Source organism: Macrobrachium nipponense, chromosome 45 (assembly GCF_015104395.2).
Source record: "Macrobrachium nipponense isolate FS-2020 chromosome 45, ASM1510439v2, whole genome shotgun sequence".
In the NCBI taxonomy this organism is placed as follows: Eukaryota; Metazoa; Arthropoda; class Malacostraca; order Decapoda; family Palaemonidae; genus Macrobrachium; species Macrobrachium nipponense.
The window spans coordinates 26471339-26491994 of NC_061105.1; the positions used below are offsets into that span (position 1 = coordinate 26471339).

Genomic DNA, 20656 nt, shown 5'->3' on the forward strand with positions numbered 1-20656 from the left:
AACCCTATCAGACCAATCATCAGTTCAGTGGGCTCAGTTACGTATAATTTATCTAAATGGCTTGTAAAAATTCTTACTCCTTTGGTAGGAAACATTTCTAACACGAATGTTAAAAACAATGTTGATTTTATAAACAAATTGAATAGTTTAAATTTGAATTTTGATTTTAATATGCTTAGTTTTGATGTTGTATTTTTATTTACAAAAGTGCCTGTAGATGACTTACATGAATATTTGGAGGAAGAATTAGAATGTCATGACATTCCCTTAAGTGTAGCAAACCTCATTAGTCTGCTAAGGTTATGTATCAAAGATAGTAAATTTTGTTTTAATGGGGAGTGTTTTGTACAAAAGTTTGGCATGGCTATGGGTAACCCCTTATCTCCTGTCCTCAGCAATATTTACGTGGAATTTTTTGAGACAAAACTCTTACCAAGAATTTTACCCCAAAAAGTTATATGGTTTAGGTATGTGGATGATATTTTCTGTATTTGGCCAGTTCACGAAAATCTCCAGGAATTCCTTAATAATCTCAATAATTTAGTCCCTTCTATAAAATTTACTGTAGAGGAAGAAAGAAATTGTAATTTGAATTTTCTTGATGTAACTGTCCATAGAATTGATAGAAATTTCACCTTTTCAGTCTTTCAAAAATCAACTAACATTGCCTCTTTTGTTCATTACTACTCCAATCACCATCAAAATGTTAAATTCTCTGTTTTTTCTGGGATATTCCCAAGGGGTTTACGTGTGTGTAGCCTGCAGTTTATTGACGCTGAAATTAAAACTATTTATGGTATTGCATTGAAACTTAAATACCCAAGGACTTTTGTAGATGTGGCATGGAAAAGAGCTAGAAAAACATTTTATTCAACTAATGACAAACTTGAATTTAGTAAGCATAACATTCTAAAATTACCATATGATGAAAGGTTTTTAGATATTCCTAGAATTTTAAAGCTTTTTAACATAAATGTTGTTTTCAGTAATATTAATGTCAAGAGTTTAGTAATCAAAAATTCTCCTAAAGATCTTCCAGGCTGCATATATGAAATTCCTTGCAAAAAGTGTGATAAAATCTATTACGGACAGACCGGTAAATCTCTTTCACAACGTCTCAAACAGCACCAATATTCTGTGAGAACTGGGCAAATATCGAATGCATTATTCGTACATATGAGAGATTTAGATCATCCTGTTAACTGGAGTCAAGCAAGAGTCTTAATCCCATGTAAATGACACAGTTAAAAGGAATATCATTGAATCTTGTTTCATCAAGTCAAATAATAGAAATGTTCTAAATTTAAGTCTTGGTTTATTTAAACTTGATGCTTTCATAATGAAAAAGTTATAGATACATATAAGAAACAAAATTAATATATTCAGTTTTTACATGTTTTGGAATGTAAAGATACTTTGCAATTTCGGTTAGGGTTAAATCTGTTTAGGTTTGTGACCGTGTGATATCTGATAATCCTGGATTATCTCTTTTAATTTTTACCCTTTTGACAATTAACCATCTGGTATTCTTGATCTTGTTTTGTACCTGAGACCTTTCTCTCCAATGGTATTTCATTAGCTCCTTGACAATGTCTTAGTAAAGACGAAAGTGCTTGGATTTCTGACTATCATTTTCCTGTGGTATTCGCTTCTTTAATGAAGTCACGTGCATCTACCGTGATTTTTAAGCACACACACACACATATATATACTATGATATATATATATATATATATATATATATATATATATATATATATATATATATATATATATATATATATTTTTAGATAATTTAAAATTTATTTTGGAATATTTCTCTCTTTATAATGAATATCTATTGACTTTCTGATTTATCTTTAACAAATATTATATAAAATATCTTAAATTAACTGGTCTCTTATCAGAATTCTAAAGAACCCTTATAATCGCTAGTTTCAAATTCATCTATCATAATTGAACGATTAGTATAATATACTTTTAGAACATCAGGTCTTATGATCATAGTTTCTGAGACTTACATCAGACCTTAGGACACTGGTTTGTGACGCTATCAAAGATATACGAGTGATTTAATCATTACGAGCTCTTTACAAAACTTGCGGAAGCAGTGGAGGAACGTGAGTCTCCAAATCCACCTGAATTACTGATAATCCGAAGCCTAAAATATTATATTATTTTGGTTATTTGACCCCTAAATGCCCATTTTGGCACCATGACCTCATAAGGTGCCACCAAAAAGGAATTCTGTTTTTGCTTACTCGGGGAGTAAGCCTACAAACTACTTTGTTGTTGTTGTTCTTGTAGGGGGTTAGGAAAGGTCAATGGAAGAGCCTAAAAATGTCTGAAAAAGGTGTTTTGCGTTGAATTAAAGATACGGGAATTTGAATATACAATATTTATTTATGATTTATTTATTAGAATTAAAATGTAAAAAATAAATAAAGTGGATATTAAACAGTACAGAACAATTATTTCTCATAAAATACAGCGTATTTATTTCAATTTTCGTTGGTTGAAGAACGCGCTATCTGACCTTAGAATTTTGCACGCGCCCTGAGTAATCTGAAGGTCGGATCACGCCTTGTTGAATTGAAAACTCGATCAGATTAGAGTCAGGGAAGTCGGACAGCTTATTTGGAATAAACCAAATGTAGATATTTACCTAAGATTAGACGCTACAAAAGACCTACTACAGGTATACCGTCTGCCTAACACTGCCTGCAATGGGGTACCTACCTACCTACCTCTTGTGCCAAGCGGCCATGAACAGGAAAAACCTGTAAAGTATAATTTACGACATCGTCAGCCGAAAGCAGAAGTTCGGGGCGTCTTTACTCTGTAAAAGATGATGATGATGATGATAAAGAATTTGATGGAAAAAGTCCTCTCTCCCCGTTGGTTACCGGGTTTTATTCTGTCCCTCTGGTGCCAGGACCAGTTTTCCAAGGGTGTCTTCAGACTTTGACCATATTTGGGATATCCTTGTGACCCACTGCATCGGCCTTAGCACAACCCATTACATATACTGCACCAGACTACAAGCATTAAAATCAACCATTTAATAATAATCTTCCTTGTGTCCCGGGCCTCGATGTACCCCATTACCCTTGACCAGAATCTGCCCTTCTAAGAAGAACTTCAGAGACCGCAAACCTCCGCCAAGGCTACGGGAATCCTCCCCAAAGAGGAGGACTGAATATCAGACTTCCGAAAAGGGTAAGGAATGTGAGATAGCAGTTCTGCTATGCAGCGCCTGAGTAATAGTATTTATTTATATCATTTTTGCATTTAATTATGTATGGAGTTCTACTTGTGCAGGATTCGCTAGGCTTACTGTGGATAGATAGATAGAGAGAGAGAGAGAGAGAGAGAGAGAGAGAGAGAGAGAGAGAGAGAGAGAGAAAATATCATCCCCTACCATTGAAGAGAGAGAGAAGAGAGAGAGAGAGAGAGAGAAAGAGAATATTATCTTTTATCTTTAAAGCAAGAACATTAATTATCACACACTCGTTGGTCAATGAGAGAGAGAGAGAGAGAGAGAGAGAGAGAGAGAGAGAGAGAGAGAGATGAGATATCTTTTATCTTTAAAGCAAGAACATTAATTATCACACACTCGTTGGTCAATGAGAGAGAGAGAGAGAGAGAGAGAGAGAGAGAGAGAGAGAGAGACCTCACCCACTCACTGCCTTTCATCATTTGTCAGTCCAGACGAGCATGTCACGTCATTTTCACAGATCCACAAATAAAAAAATAAAAAAAGTGGGCCTTTTCATTGCTGTGTTTCGGAAAGCCAATTATTCCCGACGAAATTCCGGGAATTTATTCTCTTTTCTTTTTATTTCGAATTATAAGATAATATGAATAAGGTTTTATATCTTTTTTAAATTTGTTTTAATTTTGCAGTGATGCTGAATTTTGCTTGTGGGGAAAATCAGGTTTATTTTGGAAATTTTGAAAAATAATATTAAAATATTAATATGCTTCTCAAATGGAAAAACATTTATTTTTTCATTTTTTATTTGGTATTTTTAAAGAATAAAAATATGATCATTTTTTTTGGTATCATTATTATCGTTGTAGCCTCGTCTGTCATAGACAAAGCCCGGACTTAATCCCATAGGAGAGAAAGATATCCCCCCCCCCACCCCCACATTTGGAACGTGAGGAATATACAAATAAAGGCAACATCTACGGATGAAAGTGAAATAATGCTAAGGACGAGAATCGAAAGGCCTCGCTGCTAAAACTAAATTCTATCACTTTCCTTGGTGGATTTCGCCTTTATATAGGCATACGTATACATACATACACATATACTCACGAGCACAGACGCCAACACCAATACCCAAAAAAGGACCCGTTAGCAGTGGGAGGAGACAGACATTCGACATTTGAAGGAGAGAGAGAGAGAGAGAGAGAGAGAGAGAGAGAGAGAGGTCTAATTTGGGAGTGTGAGAGAGACAGCCACAGACCTATGCATCTAGGAAAAATGAAGCACAAATTAATAGAGAGAGAGAGAGAGAGAGAGAGAGAGAGAGAGAGAGAGAGAGAGAGAATAAGTGGTGAGTCAAGGTGACAGATGTGGAGGATCTCTCTCTCTCTCTCTCTCTCTCTCTCTCTCTCTCTCTCTCAACACAGGCACAACGGTATATATCAGATCTTGCCCCAAAACAGTGGGACTTTTGTAATAATAATAATAATAATAATAATAATAATAATAATAATAATAATAATAATAATAAAATTCTTCATGCAAGCAGGACTATATGGAGACCAATACATACACACACATACACACACACACCACACACACACAACACACACATATATATATATATATATATATATATATATATATATATATATAATATACACTATATACATACATACACACACTACCCATCGAGGTTAACAACTTTTCCCATCCCACCCACCCTCCCTCCCCCCATCAACTTGAAATATACTGCAAATTCTTAGGTATTGCAATAGAGTCAGAGGTCTGATTGCACCAAAGGGTCAGTTCCTTACACTTGGCCTACTTCCAAGCTCCTGCATTGAATTTTTTTATTTTCATATTTTTAAATCCTGGTATTGTAAAAACAATGTTTATTCTTTTCAAATAATTTATATTTAATATTAAATCCTGGTTTTGTCTTGCATTTTTTTTATATAAGTTTTTATTTTATTTCATTTTTGGTTGGGTGTTGAATGTTTGTTGTATTCTCTAAGTGTTGTAGAAGCTGTTGTAGTTATGTTTTTGAGGTATGATTGTATTGATCCATGTGATTTATTTATTTTAATTATAATTTGTTATGTGTTTTAGTTGTGACTGTATTGTATGGTAGTGTGTGTGTGTGTGTGTGTGTGTGTGTGTGTGTGTGTGTGTGAGAGAGAGAGAGAGAGAGAGAGAGAGAGAGAGAGAGAGAGAGAGAAGGGGGGGGGAGTCCTTAAGGCCCTACCATTTATTTTTATTATACGATAGTCCATTTGACTTGAAGGAGTGCTGATCTCTCTCTCTCTAATAATAAGAATAATTTTACATGAGGATAACTGTGATCATATATAAATGTATATATACATACATAGGTTATATACATAAATATTATATATGTACGTTCGTAAATATGTATACAAGTATGTAGATATATATAAATGTGCTACAAATAGATATATACATACATACATTCATAATAAATACATATAAATGTATGTATAAATATACATATATATATATAAATGTATACATACATACATGCAAATTCAGTGACGAAATCTATTAAGGTTCATCGGCCACGCGCAATGCGTAACTTCCCATCATTCATAAATTCCTTGGGACGAAAAACCGTCATATAGCATTGCAGAGGCTTCGAATCCTTTGAGATAATATTAAGCAGGGAACCATTTCGGGAAAATTAATCGGGGCGGGTTTTGAAATTTCTTGTGTGTGCGAGAGAGAGAGAGAGAGGAGATGAGAGAGAAGAGAGACGAGAGAGAGAGAGAGAGAGAGAGAGAAGAGAAGAGATAACTGCTAAATGATTTAAAACCTTTAGAAAACGAGAGAGAGAGAGAGAACTGACTGATATTGACTTAACCTTGAGAAAATGAACTTCCAATGATATAATCCTTAAAAAATGAGAGAGAGAAAGAGAGAGAGAGAGAACTGCCAATGATTTAACCTTTAGAAGATGAGAGAGAGAGAGAGAGAGAGAGAGAGAGAGAGAGAGAGAGAGAGAAAGAGAGAGGACTGCCGACTATTTAACCTTGAAGAAAGGATAGTGGACGGAAATCTTGAGAGAGAGAGAGAGAGAGAGAGAGAGAGAGAGAGAGAGAGAGAGAGAGAGAGAGAGAAGGCTTCCGTCTCGACGTAGATGCAGCCTTAAATTTACCAGAGATATCCGTGGGGTGTTATTGTGTTTTTTGTCGTGATTTCGTTTTTTTTTTTTTGTTTTTCGTTTTTTTTGTCTTCTTTCTTCTTTTAATTTTTTTTTTCTTTTTTCGGATTTTTTGGGTTTTCGGAACCCCACACTATAAATACCACCCAGTCGAATTGGAGGACTGTGATAGAGCAAAAAAAAAAAAAAAAAATAATAATAATAATTTAGTATGTTAAAATAAAATTTTTCCACTCCATAAAATGGATATACAGAAATATAATATATAATATATATATAGACAATATATAAGAAAATTTTAAATCAGCAATTGCAAAGCAACATTGATGTATATTGCAATTGCAAAATAAGCTCAATACCTACAATGTTGCTATCAATTCTGATGGTACAGACAGATATAAACCACTAATTAAATATTGAAAAAAAATGAAACAAATTACTTCCTGGGGTTCTCACGCCACCTTGTGACCCACTACCAGTTGCTTAGCTGAGAGTTTTATTGTGCTCTGAATCTCTTCTTGATAGAGAGAGAGAGAGAGAGAGAGAGAGAGAGAGAGAGAGAGAGAGAGAGAGAGAGAGAGAGAGAGAGAGTGAGAGTTATCTCAAAAATTATAAAGACATGCATTGAAATGAAACTCTTGCTATTACCTCAAGATAAAAAATAAATGTTTACTTACCATTTCATTCCCCATCATCCCTCAAAAGCAATTGCTTTTTTAATACACGCGAGCTTCCCCGCGCGCACGGCAGGAACTGAAGGAAGGAGTCATTCTGACTGTCTCTCTCAAAAATTCCTTTTTAATCCTCAAGAGATCCTTTGAATCTCATCTCTCGCCTTCTTATGAGGCAGCTTCCATTAAGAGGTCGGAAGTGTATGTTGGGTCTCTCTCTCTCTCTCTTCTCTCTCTCTCTGTGTGTGTGTGTGTGTGTGTGTGTGTGTGTGGTTACTCTCTGGAATCGGCCGAATATTTTTAGACCCACAACAAAAACAGCACTAATTGTAATAATAATTATAATAACAACTCTTTTACCCAAGAAGTGTTGAGCAGAATTGGATGAAACTTGTATGTGGATATATATATATAATATATATATTATATATGATATATATATATAATATATATATATTTATATATATATATATATATATAATATATATATATATATATTATATATGTATATATATATATGTTTGTGTGTGTGTGTATGTGAGTGTGTGTGTGTGGGTGGGATACCTCGAGAATGGCTGAACAGAATTTGGAAAACTCAGCCAAATCTTCATTAGCATCCCTTCTCAACATGACAGACCTTTAACGAAAGACTAGAGAAGAAGAAGAAGAATAAGAAGAAGAAAAAGAAGAAGAAGTAGAAGAAGAAGAAGAAGAAGAAGAAGAAGAAGGAAACTATAAGGAAATCCTAATAGGAAATATATTACGTCATCAGGAGCTAGAACGTTCCAGGTCGAAGAATATATCAGGAACAATATTCCATTCATCAGAGTACAAGAACTGACGGGAATGGTTGGAAAATGTAAGGCTGGAATTGACGAGATAATTATGAAGCGAGAGACTGATTTATATATATATATATATATATATATATATAATATATATATATATTATATATATATATATATATCTTTTTTAGAGATATATCAAAGAGATATTAAAGGAAACTGGATGTTAAGACCTGGATTCGTTCCAGGTCAACGTTTCATTCCAGCAAAGACTCAAAAGGAATTACGATTCAAGTCTAATAAGAACTGATGTACGAGAGAGAGAGAGAGAGAGAGAGAGATAGAGAGTAGAGATGAGAGAGAGAGAGAGAGCGAGAGAGAGAGAGAGAGAGAGAGAGAGAGAGAGAGAGAGAGAGAGAGAGAGAGAATATTTGTCAATTATCGAATTATAAAAAAGGATAGAGAAACGGACCAAAATCTGAATCTGATATATATATATATATATATATATATATATATATATATATATATATATATATATATATATATATCATGAGCAAACGGCATATACAATGCGAAATGTATTTATGTAGTATGTACATTTAGCGCCAAAAATATACTGAAATGTTCATGTTGTACTATAAAATCTCTTTGTTATTTTGCAAATGATTGCAAAGGCACGAGTATGCATTTTATATTTGAGACCTTTAATGTATCCATTTCAGAATTTCGACTTGTTTATTTCCCTTGGTGCGAAAGAGAGAGAGAGAGGAGAGAGAGAGAGAGAGAGAGAGAGAGAGAGAGAGAGAGAGAGAGAGGGAGAGAAGGGATTAAGGACTGAGCTCTATTCGCAACGGGAAATCTTTTGTGACACAGAAGTTGCTAAGTAGGTAGATCCAATGATATATATATATATATTTATATATATATATATATATAATATAATATCAATATATATATATATCTATATATATATATATATAATATATATATACGTATGTATAACTGAATCACGAAAGTTAGGAACTTGATAAATCCATGAATAAAGGTATATGCCACGAGGGAAAATAAAAAACGGAGTATCCGCGAGATCTTTCTACGTTCAAACGTCCTTTACTTAGCAGATGAACTGACTTACATGAGGAAATGACAATACACGAAAGGTTGTATAACTGACAGATAGGGATTATAAAGAGATTAGTACCTAGAATCCGACACACCTGGCAGATGAGTAACCTTCCCAAACAAGCAAAAACAAGGACAAGACAATTAAAGGATTATTATAGGTGACAGATATTCAGAACTTTGGTAAACAAAAACATATTCACAATACATATTCACATTACATATTAAACATACATATACAACGAAGATATCTCTAAGGCAACTAATTTTTATTTAAGTCTGGAATTATATCTTTGAGGTCATTCTTAAACATGTTACAAATACAAGGGTCTAAATGAAACAGGCCACGGCTAATATTGAAATTACAATGAGAAGTAAGTTGTACTAAAGCAGATTCTAAAAGATTTCGTAGTAAGACTTCTTTTGACCTTGCAATTACTGAACTATCAATCCAATTTATTCGGTGGTTGATTTCACCTAAATGAATGAATATTGCATCAGATGTTTGTCCAGTTTTTACAGAATATTTATGCTGGCTTAACCTTACTTCTAAGCCCTTGCTCGACTGTCCGAGATAAAATGAGGGACAATCCATACATGGAATTTTATATATTAAATATGTTGTTGCTTTGTCTGGGGCCATTTTTTATTAACATTCCTTTTAGTATGTTATTATAGGAAAAAACAAGGTTGACCTTAAAGGCTTTTAGCAATGATTTAATGGTTTCAAATCCGTTAAAATAAGGCAAACTGAGAATGTTCTTAGAATTTTCTTTCTCCGTGTTACTTACACTATAAAACTTTTCGTGGGCTTTATTATTACAAATATATAATATATGTCAAGGATAACATAAATCTTTCCCTATTTTTCTTATGTATTAAATTTCTTGATCCAAATATTGGGGACTGACAATGCGCAATGCTCGTAAAAACATAGAAGAAAAAATTGACATTTTTATGTTAAGATGGTGGCCTGAATAGAAATGAACATAAGTTAAGTTGTTGGTCGGTTTCCTATAAATACTAAATTTACATTGAAATGGTTCTCTATGTATCAAAACATCTAAGAAAGGGAGGCTATTGTCTTTTTCTAATTCTAGAGTAAACTTAATCGATGTTACCTGGTTATTCAATTTAGAGAGTAAATCATTTACATCAATTCCGACAGGCAGAACAGCTAAAATATCATCAACATATCTATACCACTTTACAGGAAAATAAATGATATTAGGTAAGTAGCGTTTTTCAAAGAATTCCATGTACAAGTTTGAGAGGAGAGGCTATAAAGAGTTGCCCATTGCCATGCCAAATATTTGTTGATAAAATTCACCATTGAATATAAACTTACAATCACAAATGCACAACCTAGTGAGTGAAATAATGTGACTTATAGGTAGAGGTAATTCATGCTGAGTTAGTTCATTACTAAGATATTCTAAAATAGAGTCTATAGGGACTTGAGTAAAAAGAGAACATATATCAAAACTAACGAATCTATCAGTGGGGCAAAGAGTAATTTTGTTTAATTTACCAACTAAATCTAGAGAATTATATATATGAGAATCGGAGATGGTTCCAAGTAACAGGGACAAGATCTTAGTGATATATTTCGAAAGTTTATATGAAATTGAACCAAAAGTACTGATAATAGGCCGCATAGGGTGATTTTCTTTGTGCGTTTTGACTAATCCGTACAGGTAAGGTAGCGAGGGAGATTTGACTAACAATTTGCCTAGTAGTTCTGTTTTATCTTTTAGGATATTTTTCACTGTGCTATTGAAGTTTTTTATGACTTGATCAAGGGAATTTTTTGTTAGTTTTTTATAAGTCACATCATCATCCAGTAGGGCTTGCATACGTGATATGTAGTCAGCTTTATCTAAAATTACTATACTATTTGACTTATCAGCTTTTGCATTGTGGATAGTATTGTCCTTTTTAAGATAGGACAAACTTTTCTTATAACGAGCAGGGAAGTTACTTTCATGCTTAACGTTGGCAGCGCCGTAAACAATACCTTTAATCATGTCAACATGATTTTGAGGAAGATCACAATATTTTTCAAATTTACTTAGGGATGACGCAATCATTAAAGCAGAAGGTCGACTTGTTATAAAGAAAGATAAACCATATCCAAGCTCACTCACAACATTTTCACTTATTTATTTACTTGATAGGTTTACAACACAATCTTGACGTGCACAATTAGTCCAATCACTGCTATCAATAAGAATTTTTAGTTTTCTGTCGAGTTTCCTTTTCAGGGCATCTGTAGTCCTACGAAGTTTTTCGTAAATAATATATATATCCTATATATATATATATATATATATATATATATATTATATATATATATATATATATATATATATATATATTATATATATATATATATATATATATATATATATATATATATATATATTAAATATATATATAAGTCATATCACATTTCCGTGATTCATATACATATATCGAGCTACAATGTCCTTTAATATCTAATTCGCTCTACCTCGGAATTAATATATTTTCATATATGCTTAACCAAAGGGGAATTTTTTCTCGATAATAGACTTGCCTGGACCGGGGCGCGAACCCACGGAGCCTTTCAAATCCAGGAACGTCAGTGAAGCTTTTACCTACTACACCACCACAAGAGGCTAAAATTCATGTCGCCTCTCACCCTCAAATACCTTTCGCGCGCAGGTAATTCGTTGGTTTGGAGATAACATCAACCCACCTCGAATTACCTGCGCGCGAAAGGTATTTGAGGGTGAGAGGCGATATGAACTTTTAGCCTCTTGCGGTGGTGTAATAGGTAAAAGCTTCACTGACGTTCCTGGATTTGAAAGGCTCCGTGGGTTCACGCCCCGGTCCAGGCAAATCTGTTATCGAGAAAAAATTCCCCTTCGGTTAAGCATATATGAAAATATATTAATTCAGAGGTAGAGCGAATATCATATTAAAGGACATTGTAGCTCGATATATGTATATGAATCACGGAAATGTGATATGACTTATAGATTGGCTATGTGCTGTCAAAAGCACTACAACACTACCGGAGTCGAGGTGGGTTGATGTTGTCTACAAACCAACGAATTACCTGCGCGCGAAAGGTATTTGAGGGTGAGAGGCGACATGAACTTTTAGCCTATTGCAGCGGTGTAGTAGGTAAAAGCTTCACTGACGTTCCTGGATTTGAAAGACTCCGTGGGTTCGCGCCCCGGTCCAGGCAAGTCTATTATCGAGAAAAAATTCCCCTTCGGTTAAGCATATATGAAAATATATTAATTCCGAGGTAGAGCGAATTAGATATTAAAGGACATTGTAGCTCGATATATATATATATATATATATATATATATATATATATATATATTATATATATATACATATATATGATAACATAAATCAATTATATGAGGTGGGTAGCAGAGATCATTTCCTATCTTTATGTATTTTATTCCTTGGCATTATTGTGGACTCGTAATCCGCAAAGCACGTAAGAACATGGAAGAAAAAATTGAAATTTTAATATCAAGATGGTTGGCCAGAATAAAGATTTGTACATATGTTAAATTATTTGTGGGTTAATAGGAAACCCACAAATAATTTAACATATGTACATCTTTATTCTGGCCACCATCTTAATATTAAAATTTCAATTTTTTCTTCCATGTTCTTACGTGCTTTGCGGATTACGAGTCCACAATAATGCCATGGAATAAAATACATAAAGATAGGAAATGATCTCTGCTACCCAGAGTATTTATACATCTAGGAAAGTGATGACATTGTTATTTTCCATTTCAACAGTGAATTTTATGGATGGTGGTAAATTATTCAATTTAGACAATAAATCTTTTACATCGATACCAACGGGTAAGACTACTAAGATGTCATCTATAAATCTGAACCATTTTAAGGGGACAAGTGTGATATTCGGGAGGTGTTGTCTTTCAAAAAATTTCCATATATAAGTTTGAAAAGAGAGGTGATAAGATATTACACCCACAAATAATTTAACATTATGTATACATTTATTCTGGCCACCATCTTAATACTAAAATTTCAATTTTTTCTTCCGTGTTCTTACGTGCTTTGTGGATTACGAGTCCACAATATCTTGACCAAGAAATAGAATACATAAATAAAGATAGGAAATTATCTCTGCTACCAACCTCATATAATTGATTTACAATGAAAAAGAAACCCTTAAAAATGTACTTAGCTAGCCTTACTTTCGTGGATTTGAAACCATAAAATCAATATTTAAATATTTTAATGTTAATGTTGTGTTCTCTTTCTCTTTCAACAATACCATTAAAGGTATGCTAATTAAGAATAATCCCGTAACAAATAACATCATTTACAAAATTCTTTGCAAGGATCGCCCGTCTTTTTATGTCGGTCAATCAAGCAAAAATTTTTGTACGAATTAAGTAGCAATTGTATTCTGTTAGAACAGCCTATTTATCCATCTGAGCGAAATATGTCATTGTATAAATTGGGGTGAGATCTCTGTAACTGCCAGGTCTAATGATTATGTTTCAAGAAATTTCTCTCTCTCTCTCTCTCTCTCTCTCTCTCTCTCTCTCTCTCTCTCTCTCTCTCTCTCTCTCTCTCTCTCTCTCATGCTCGCTATATTTTTATCCTACGTTCGTTTCTCACTCATTTTTTAAATATTTTTGTAGATTTCATGTTACTAATACAAAGTGTATTGATTTTCAAATTCATTTTGCCTTCAAGATTTTACTAAATCTGTACTGTCCTGTCGTATATTACCTGTGACCACGTGTGGATGGCTGTTTTTAAAATCTTTAATCTAGCCATTTGTATGCTATACCTACTTTTACTGAGTTTATCTCTGTTCTGATCAGTCTTGCCTTAAGTAAAGGGTCGTTAATACAGAATGATCTCAGCAGTTCTCATATTTTCATTTTCTCTGTGATATATATATATATATATATATATATAATATATATATTATATATATATATATATATAAGTCAAATCACATTTCCGTGATTCATATACATATATCGAGCTACAATGTCCTTTAATATCTAATTCGCTCTACCTTGGAATTAATATATTTTCATTTATGCTTAACCGAAGGGGAATTTTTTCTCAATAATAGACTTGCCTGGACCAGGGCGCGAACCCATGGATCCTTTCAAATCCAGGAACGTCAGTGAAGCTTTTACCTTCTACACCACCACCAAAAGCTTCACTGACGTTCCTGGATTTGAAAGGATCCATGGGTTCGCGCCCTGGCCCAGGCAAGTCTATTATTGAGAAAAAATTACCCTTCGGTTAAGCATATATGAAAATATATTATTATTCCGAGGTAGAGCGAATTAGATATATATATATATATATATAATATATATATATATATATATACACATATATACACTATATATACATATATATATATATATATATATATATATATATATATATATATATATATATATATATATATATATATATATATATATATATATATATATATATATCACACAGACACAGACACACACACACACACACACACACATATATATATATATATATATATATATATATATATATATATTATGTGTTATGTATAATAATAACCTAATTTTCACTGTGGAAATGCATTTTCTAACCCCCCTAAACAATATTCCTGTAAAATTATGTTGGTTTACATAAATATAATTTTCCCAAGACACTGAACCAACTGGGGAGCTGAAATAATCTTTAGGTGTTTCTTTCACGCCCAAAACATCCTTGTAGCATTTCTCCCGATTCCTCTCATTGGACGTACTGTATTTGGTGGAGGCATGTGAACAATATCTGGTATTGTGACAATATTTGGGTGTATCAGTTTGTTATGTAAGCATGTTGTTGTAATGATTGCATTAGAAGGCATAGTGTTAAGGTTCCGTAAATATATTCTCATGGTTCGCACTAGCATACCAAATGTATGTACAATCAACTATCCTCCTGACTTTAGATAATCTTTAATCAAAAATCCTTTTTTCTACATGATGTTCAGATTGTGAACCTGGGCATGACTTCATTAAATTTCTCTTTAGAGGGAAAGCCTCATCTCCCACTATAACATATGGTGCAAGTACATCAGATCCAGGAAGTGCAGCATCTTCTGATTCATCCAGATGCTTGAAAAGCTCGGAATAAGTAAAAATTCTACTGTATCTATTCCTACCATACATCCTACACCAGCCCATATAAAATGGTAGTTTGTATCAACCAAAGCTAATAGAACAACAGAAAATGTCTTTTTATAGTTTAAATATATGGAGCCACTATTTACTGGTTATTCAATTACCCCATCTTTACCATTCAGTTGTATCAATGCAGTTTGGGATGTTCCAATGCGTACATTATTCATTTCCAATTTGCGTTCAATCTTTTTTATTTGGTGTCGGTATACCCTCAGCCATAAAGATTTTCATATTACATGACAAACTTCTAGTCTAGTACAAATCCTGAGTAGGTGAATGGCCTAGACGATAGCTGAAAGCTATTGAGTTGTAGGAATCCCCCTTGCCAAAAACCTGTAATGAAACAACAGAGAGAATAAACTAATCACGTTTTCTACTTATTTTCAGGATCTAAGTGTAAGGAATGCTGGGAAAGCCTGCGATCACAGTATCGTAAACACAAAAATAAGAAAACAAAGAGTGGGCGGGGTGCTGCTAATAGCCAGAAATGGAAGTATGAAGATCAAATATCATTTTTGTCTGCATTTATGAAGGACAGAACACGAGTTACATCTCTGCAACAGGCTGGAAGTGACTCAGAAAATTCAAATTATGCAGAACACGATGGCACACAAGAAGTATGCTGTGGACAAGAAAGAGAAGAAAAGGACGAGGGTGTTTGTGTTGTACAAACTGCACACGTTACACTCCCTCAGCAAGAACATCTCAAACATAAAAGAAAAATAGAAAAAAACAATACGGCATCTGCTACTCTTATGAGATACTTATTAGAAAACAAGAAGGAAGAACAGGCCCCGGAACCGATAGATACCTTCTTTTCATTGATGGCAACTACTGTCAAGAAATTCAGTCCAGCTGATCAACATTTTATCAAAACAAAAGTGTTTTTATTAGTTAGTGAAATTGAAGGAAAATACATTCATGACCAAAATGCACAAGCATATGCACCAATAGCACAAAATGCACGCCCCCAACCTTCGGCATCACCTGCTCTGTCACAGTACTCTACTTCCTCATCCAGAAGTAGTCAACCTATACAACAATTGCAACAAGCAGAACAATGCCAGGAGCACATCCAAGGGATGCCATCACCTCTGCAGCCTGCATGCAAGTCACAGGATCTTTCTGCTTTCCCTTCATGATAATTTACAGACAATGTAACAATAAAAGGAATAAAAGTTTGAGCTGCACTCCAAAATAACTCTCCGGCACTTCTTTTCTTCTCCCAACCTCAGACACACAGCCAATTTTTCTCTTGGAGTGATTGCTTCTCTGAATGGTGTGTTTTCCTTTTTCAGGTCACCCTCAATTTTGGATAGTATTTTCTCAAATGTACCAATGTTCATTCTAAAATAGCAGTGGAATTTATTGTCAATAAGATGAGGATACAGATTATGAAATTCTCCTGAACTCTTCCTATCTCTTTCTTTTTCACCTTTGCTCTCTCTCTTCTTCATCACTTTTAAGTGTAATAGCGATGTTTGCCAAATTGGCTTGAGAGAAGTCACACATCCTCCTTACCCGGTGGTGAGACTTCCACTGGTGTTTAAGGGAGAGGAAATGAAGGGGCTGAGAGTGGACTGAGAGCAGACTGGATGTGTGAACACACCAGGACCAAGAGCGGAGCACGACTGGACATATTGTGTGAAATCTTAAGGCCTCTTTCACACCATGTGGTTTGAAACCGTTGCCGCCAGCAGCGCGGTACACTTGACTGATGAAGCTTTCACACCAATGCGGTGGTGTTATTTCACCGCCTTGCATGGTTATTGCTCCACTGGACTGCAGTGGTGTTGCGCTGTCGGCAGTGACAGTTGACTTTAATGTCCAATACACCTGTCCACATCACTCAGTTTTTATTTTCTCGCTTTACTTGCGATGACCGACCACTGGTAAGCTACTGACCCTCATTGTCAACACCTGAATGAAGACAATATCGACATTGAATCGCTAATTTCATTAGTTGAAATGAAAACCGTGCTGTACGAAAAACTGTACTTGTAATACATTTTTAAATTTCATTTTTATCTTAAAATTCTAGTTTCTTTGAATTTTTTATGCATGCAGGAAAATTAAAGGAATTTCCTATTAAATTTCTTGATTATACCTTCCTGTGTGCTTAACTAGTTCGAGACTCCATGTTTATATCTTTTGAGATTAACCCTTTTACGCCGGAGCGGTAAAAAAAAATTTGTCTCCCGTGTGCCGGAGGGGTTTCGGAGTGAGCGCGGAAGCGGAAAAAATATTTTTTTCAAAAAATCACAGCGCGCTTAGTTTTCAAGATTAAGAGTTCATTTTTGACTCCTTTTTTTGTCATTGCCTGAAGTTTAGTATGCAACCATCAGAAATGGAAAAAATTATCATTATCATATATAAATAATGCGATATATGATAGCGCAAAAACGAAATTTCATATATAATTGTATTCAAATCGCGCTGTGCGCAAAACGGTTAAAGGTAACAAGTTACTTTTTTTTCGTTGTAATGTACACTAAATTGCGATCATTTTGGTATATAACACATTGTAAAACGATCAAAGCAATACAGAGAAAATATTATCACAAAATAATGCATGAATTCGTAACGCGCGGACGTAAACAAATATTTTTTTCAAAAATTCACCATAATTCTAAATATTGTCCTAGAGACTTCCAATTACTTTCAAAATGAAGACAAATGATTGAATATTACTATACTGTAAGAGTATTAGCTTACAATTGCAGTTTTTGACCATATCTGACGAGTTAAAGTTGACCAAATGTCGAATTTTTTTTTAAATATATATTTTTTACATGCGATTATTTCCGAAATAAGAAAAGCTACAACCTTCAAATATTTTTCGTTTTATTCTACATGAAATTGCGCACATTTTCATATATAAAACTCTATGAAATGCCTAATATGAAACGGAGCAAATATTCCGAGAATGGTACGTACGTATTTCAGAGATTTGTGGCGGAGAATCCGCGCGTGGAGGGAAGGAAAGATTTTTTTTAAAATTCACCATAAATCTAAATATTTTGCTAGAGACTTCGAATTTGTTTCAGGATGAAGATAAATGACTGAAATATTACTAGACTGTAAGGAGGTTTTGTTAGGTTTAGCTTTTTACCAATTTGCGTTTTTTTATCGAACCCCAGTTTTTCGGGTAGAGTCAAAGTTGACCGAACGTGGTTTTTTTCTATATATCGTGATTTATATGCAAATATTTCAAAAATGAGAAAAGCTACAACCTTCAATTATTTTTTGTTGTATTCTACATGGAATTGCGCACATTTTAATATATAAAACTTTATGTAACGGCTAATTTAAAATGGTGCAAACATTACCACAATCGCACGTATGATTTTTTCGGAAGAGTTACCGCGCGGACGTAAAGAAAATGTTATTTTTTTCATAAATTCACCATAAATCGAAATATTGTGCTAGAGACTTCCAATTTGTTGAAAAATTAATATAAATGCTTGAATATTACTAGAATATAAGCGTTTTAGCTTACAATTGCGTTTTTCTACCATTTCGGTAGTCAAAGTTGACCGAAGGTTGAAATTTTGGCAATTATCGTTATTTATATAAAAATATCTCAAAACTGATGAAAGTTAAAACCATGGGTTGTTTTTAGTTGTATTATGCATGAAATTGCGCACATTTCCATATATAAAACTTTATATAACGGCTAATTTTAAAATGGTGCAAACATTACCACAATCGCATGTATGATTTTTTTCGGAAGAGTTACCGCGCGGACGTAAGGAAAAAGTTTTTTCATAAATTCACCATAAATCGAAATATTGTGCTAGAGACTTCCAATTAGTTGCAAAATTAAGGTAAATGATTGAATATTACTATAATATAAGCGTTTTAGCTTACAATTGCGTTTTTCGACCATTTCGGTAGAGTCAAAGTTGACCGAAGGTTGAAATTTTGGCAATTATCGTTATTTATATGAAAATATCTCAAAACTGATAAAAGCTACAATCATGAGTATTTTATTGTTGTATTCTAAATAAAAATGCGCACATTTTCATATATAATACTTCATGTAACGGCTAATTTACAATGGTACAAAAATTATGTCAAATTGACGAAATAATTTCCGAGATGTGTCACAGATACTTTTTAGTGCGGCAAGAAAGAAATTCGCGCTTGCGCGCCTGCGTATCGATTGTAAACAATACAACACCTTGAACCGTGAACTCCCAGCATCCCCCAAGGCGCGTGATTCAAGAGTTTTCGGCTGGTAGGCCTAAAAGTATTTTTCCGCGAATTTTTAAAAAAACTTTTGTATGTCGACGTAAAATACGTCCAGTCGGCACCCGAGAGACAAAAAATGTCGACGTAAAATACGTCCAGTCGGCGTTTAAGGGTTAACTACCATGATTGCTAGTTACGTGTTTCATCGCCGCCACTGCTAAAAACTACTGTTTACCTGATCTACTATGAGATTCAGAGTCTTTGTCTCGGTGTTTTTCCGGAATAACTTTTTTTCTGTGTATTTCACAGAGATATTACTTAGCCATAGTATACTTTACATCCTTACCTAATTTTCGGCAGCATTCGTTATTACTCATATTAGAAAAAAGTATATTAATAAGAGTAAAATAAAGCAGCCGAAGCCACTGACGGAACACACTAGTGTATGGGTTCAAAGCTATACGTGACGTAAGCATATGACGTCCTGGCCCCTTGCACAAGGTGATGACGGCAAACATCTATCTCTGATATTCTGAATGAATATTCGTACCTCTTCAAGGCTATGATACGTCATTGTCCCCCTTGGCAAACCCTACATAAGCTTGAACAGGTAAAGAATAATAGGGCCCTTTTTTGGGCAAGGAGTACAATCGGACATCCAAGACTACCACTACTACTACTACCACCACTACTGAAAAGTGTAAACAAGGAGTATTGGTTGTATTTCATTGTTGCCAGAGGCGGAGACTTTTTCACGAATAGCCAATTATCCATCGAGAAGGAGGCAAGGTAACGACATCATAAGTTACGTTATCATATCTTCGAAAGCCATTCCTCTGAGTTTGCTGGCGATGTCTATAAGAAGTCGATGTTACTCTTATAATTACTAGAATTATGCAACCTTCGTAGTGCAGAATGCAGCAGTCAATAATTAGGTAAGGATGTAAGATATCCTGTGACAAAGTGTCACCTTTGTCATGTACGTTGATAAAATTTAATTCCCGAAAAACACGGGACATCGGCTGTGAATCTCATAGTAGGGTTATCCAAGACAGGGCAGATTCCTTTCACCCTTCACGAAGAGCACGAGACACCGGGCCTCATTCTAGTGTAGATCTTCCTTTCAGTATTGCATGAAGTCATCCCTTCTTTTATAATTACTGATGGGCTGGGTAAGTGATCCATTTCTACGTCCAAGGAAACTACCGATGAAGATGGTAGTTGTAGTGACCGTTGAATACATTATTGACTAT

At 34.2% G+C, this 20656-nt stretch overlaps 1 protein-coding gene across 2 annotated transcripts in view; it reads left to right on the forward strand.

Moving 5' to 3' along the window:
- The window catches only part of LOC135214450 (uncharacterized), a 31834-nt gene extending 15419 nt beyond the window's left edge, over positions 1-16415 (forward strand). For both annotated transcript variants that reach the window (XM_064248747.1, XM_064248748.1), the window contains exon 3: positions 15597-16415. In XM_064248747.1, coding sequence (XP_064104817.1) covers positions 15597-16351 — 755 coding nt within the window. In that variant the 3' untranslated portion in view covers positions 16352-16415. The remainder of the gene's footprint in view (positions 1-15596) is intronic.
- The last annotated feature ends 4241 nt before the right edge of the window (positions 16416-20656 follow it).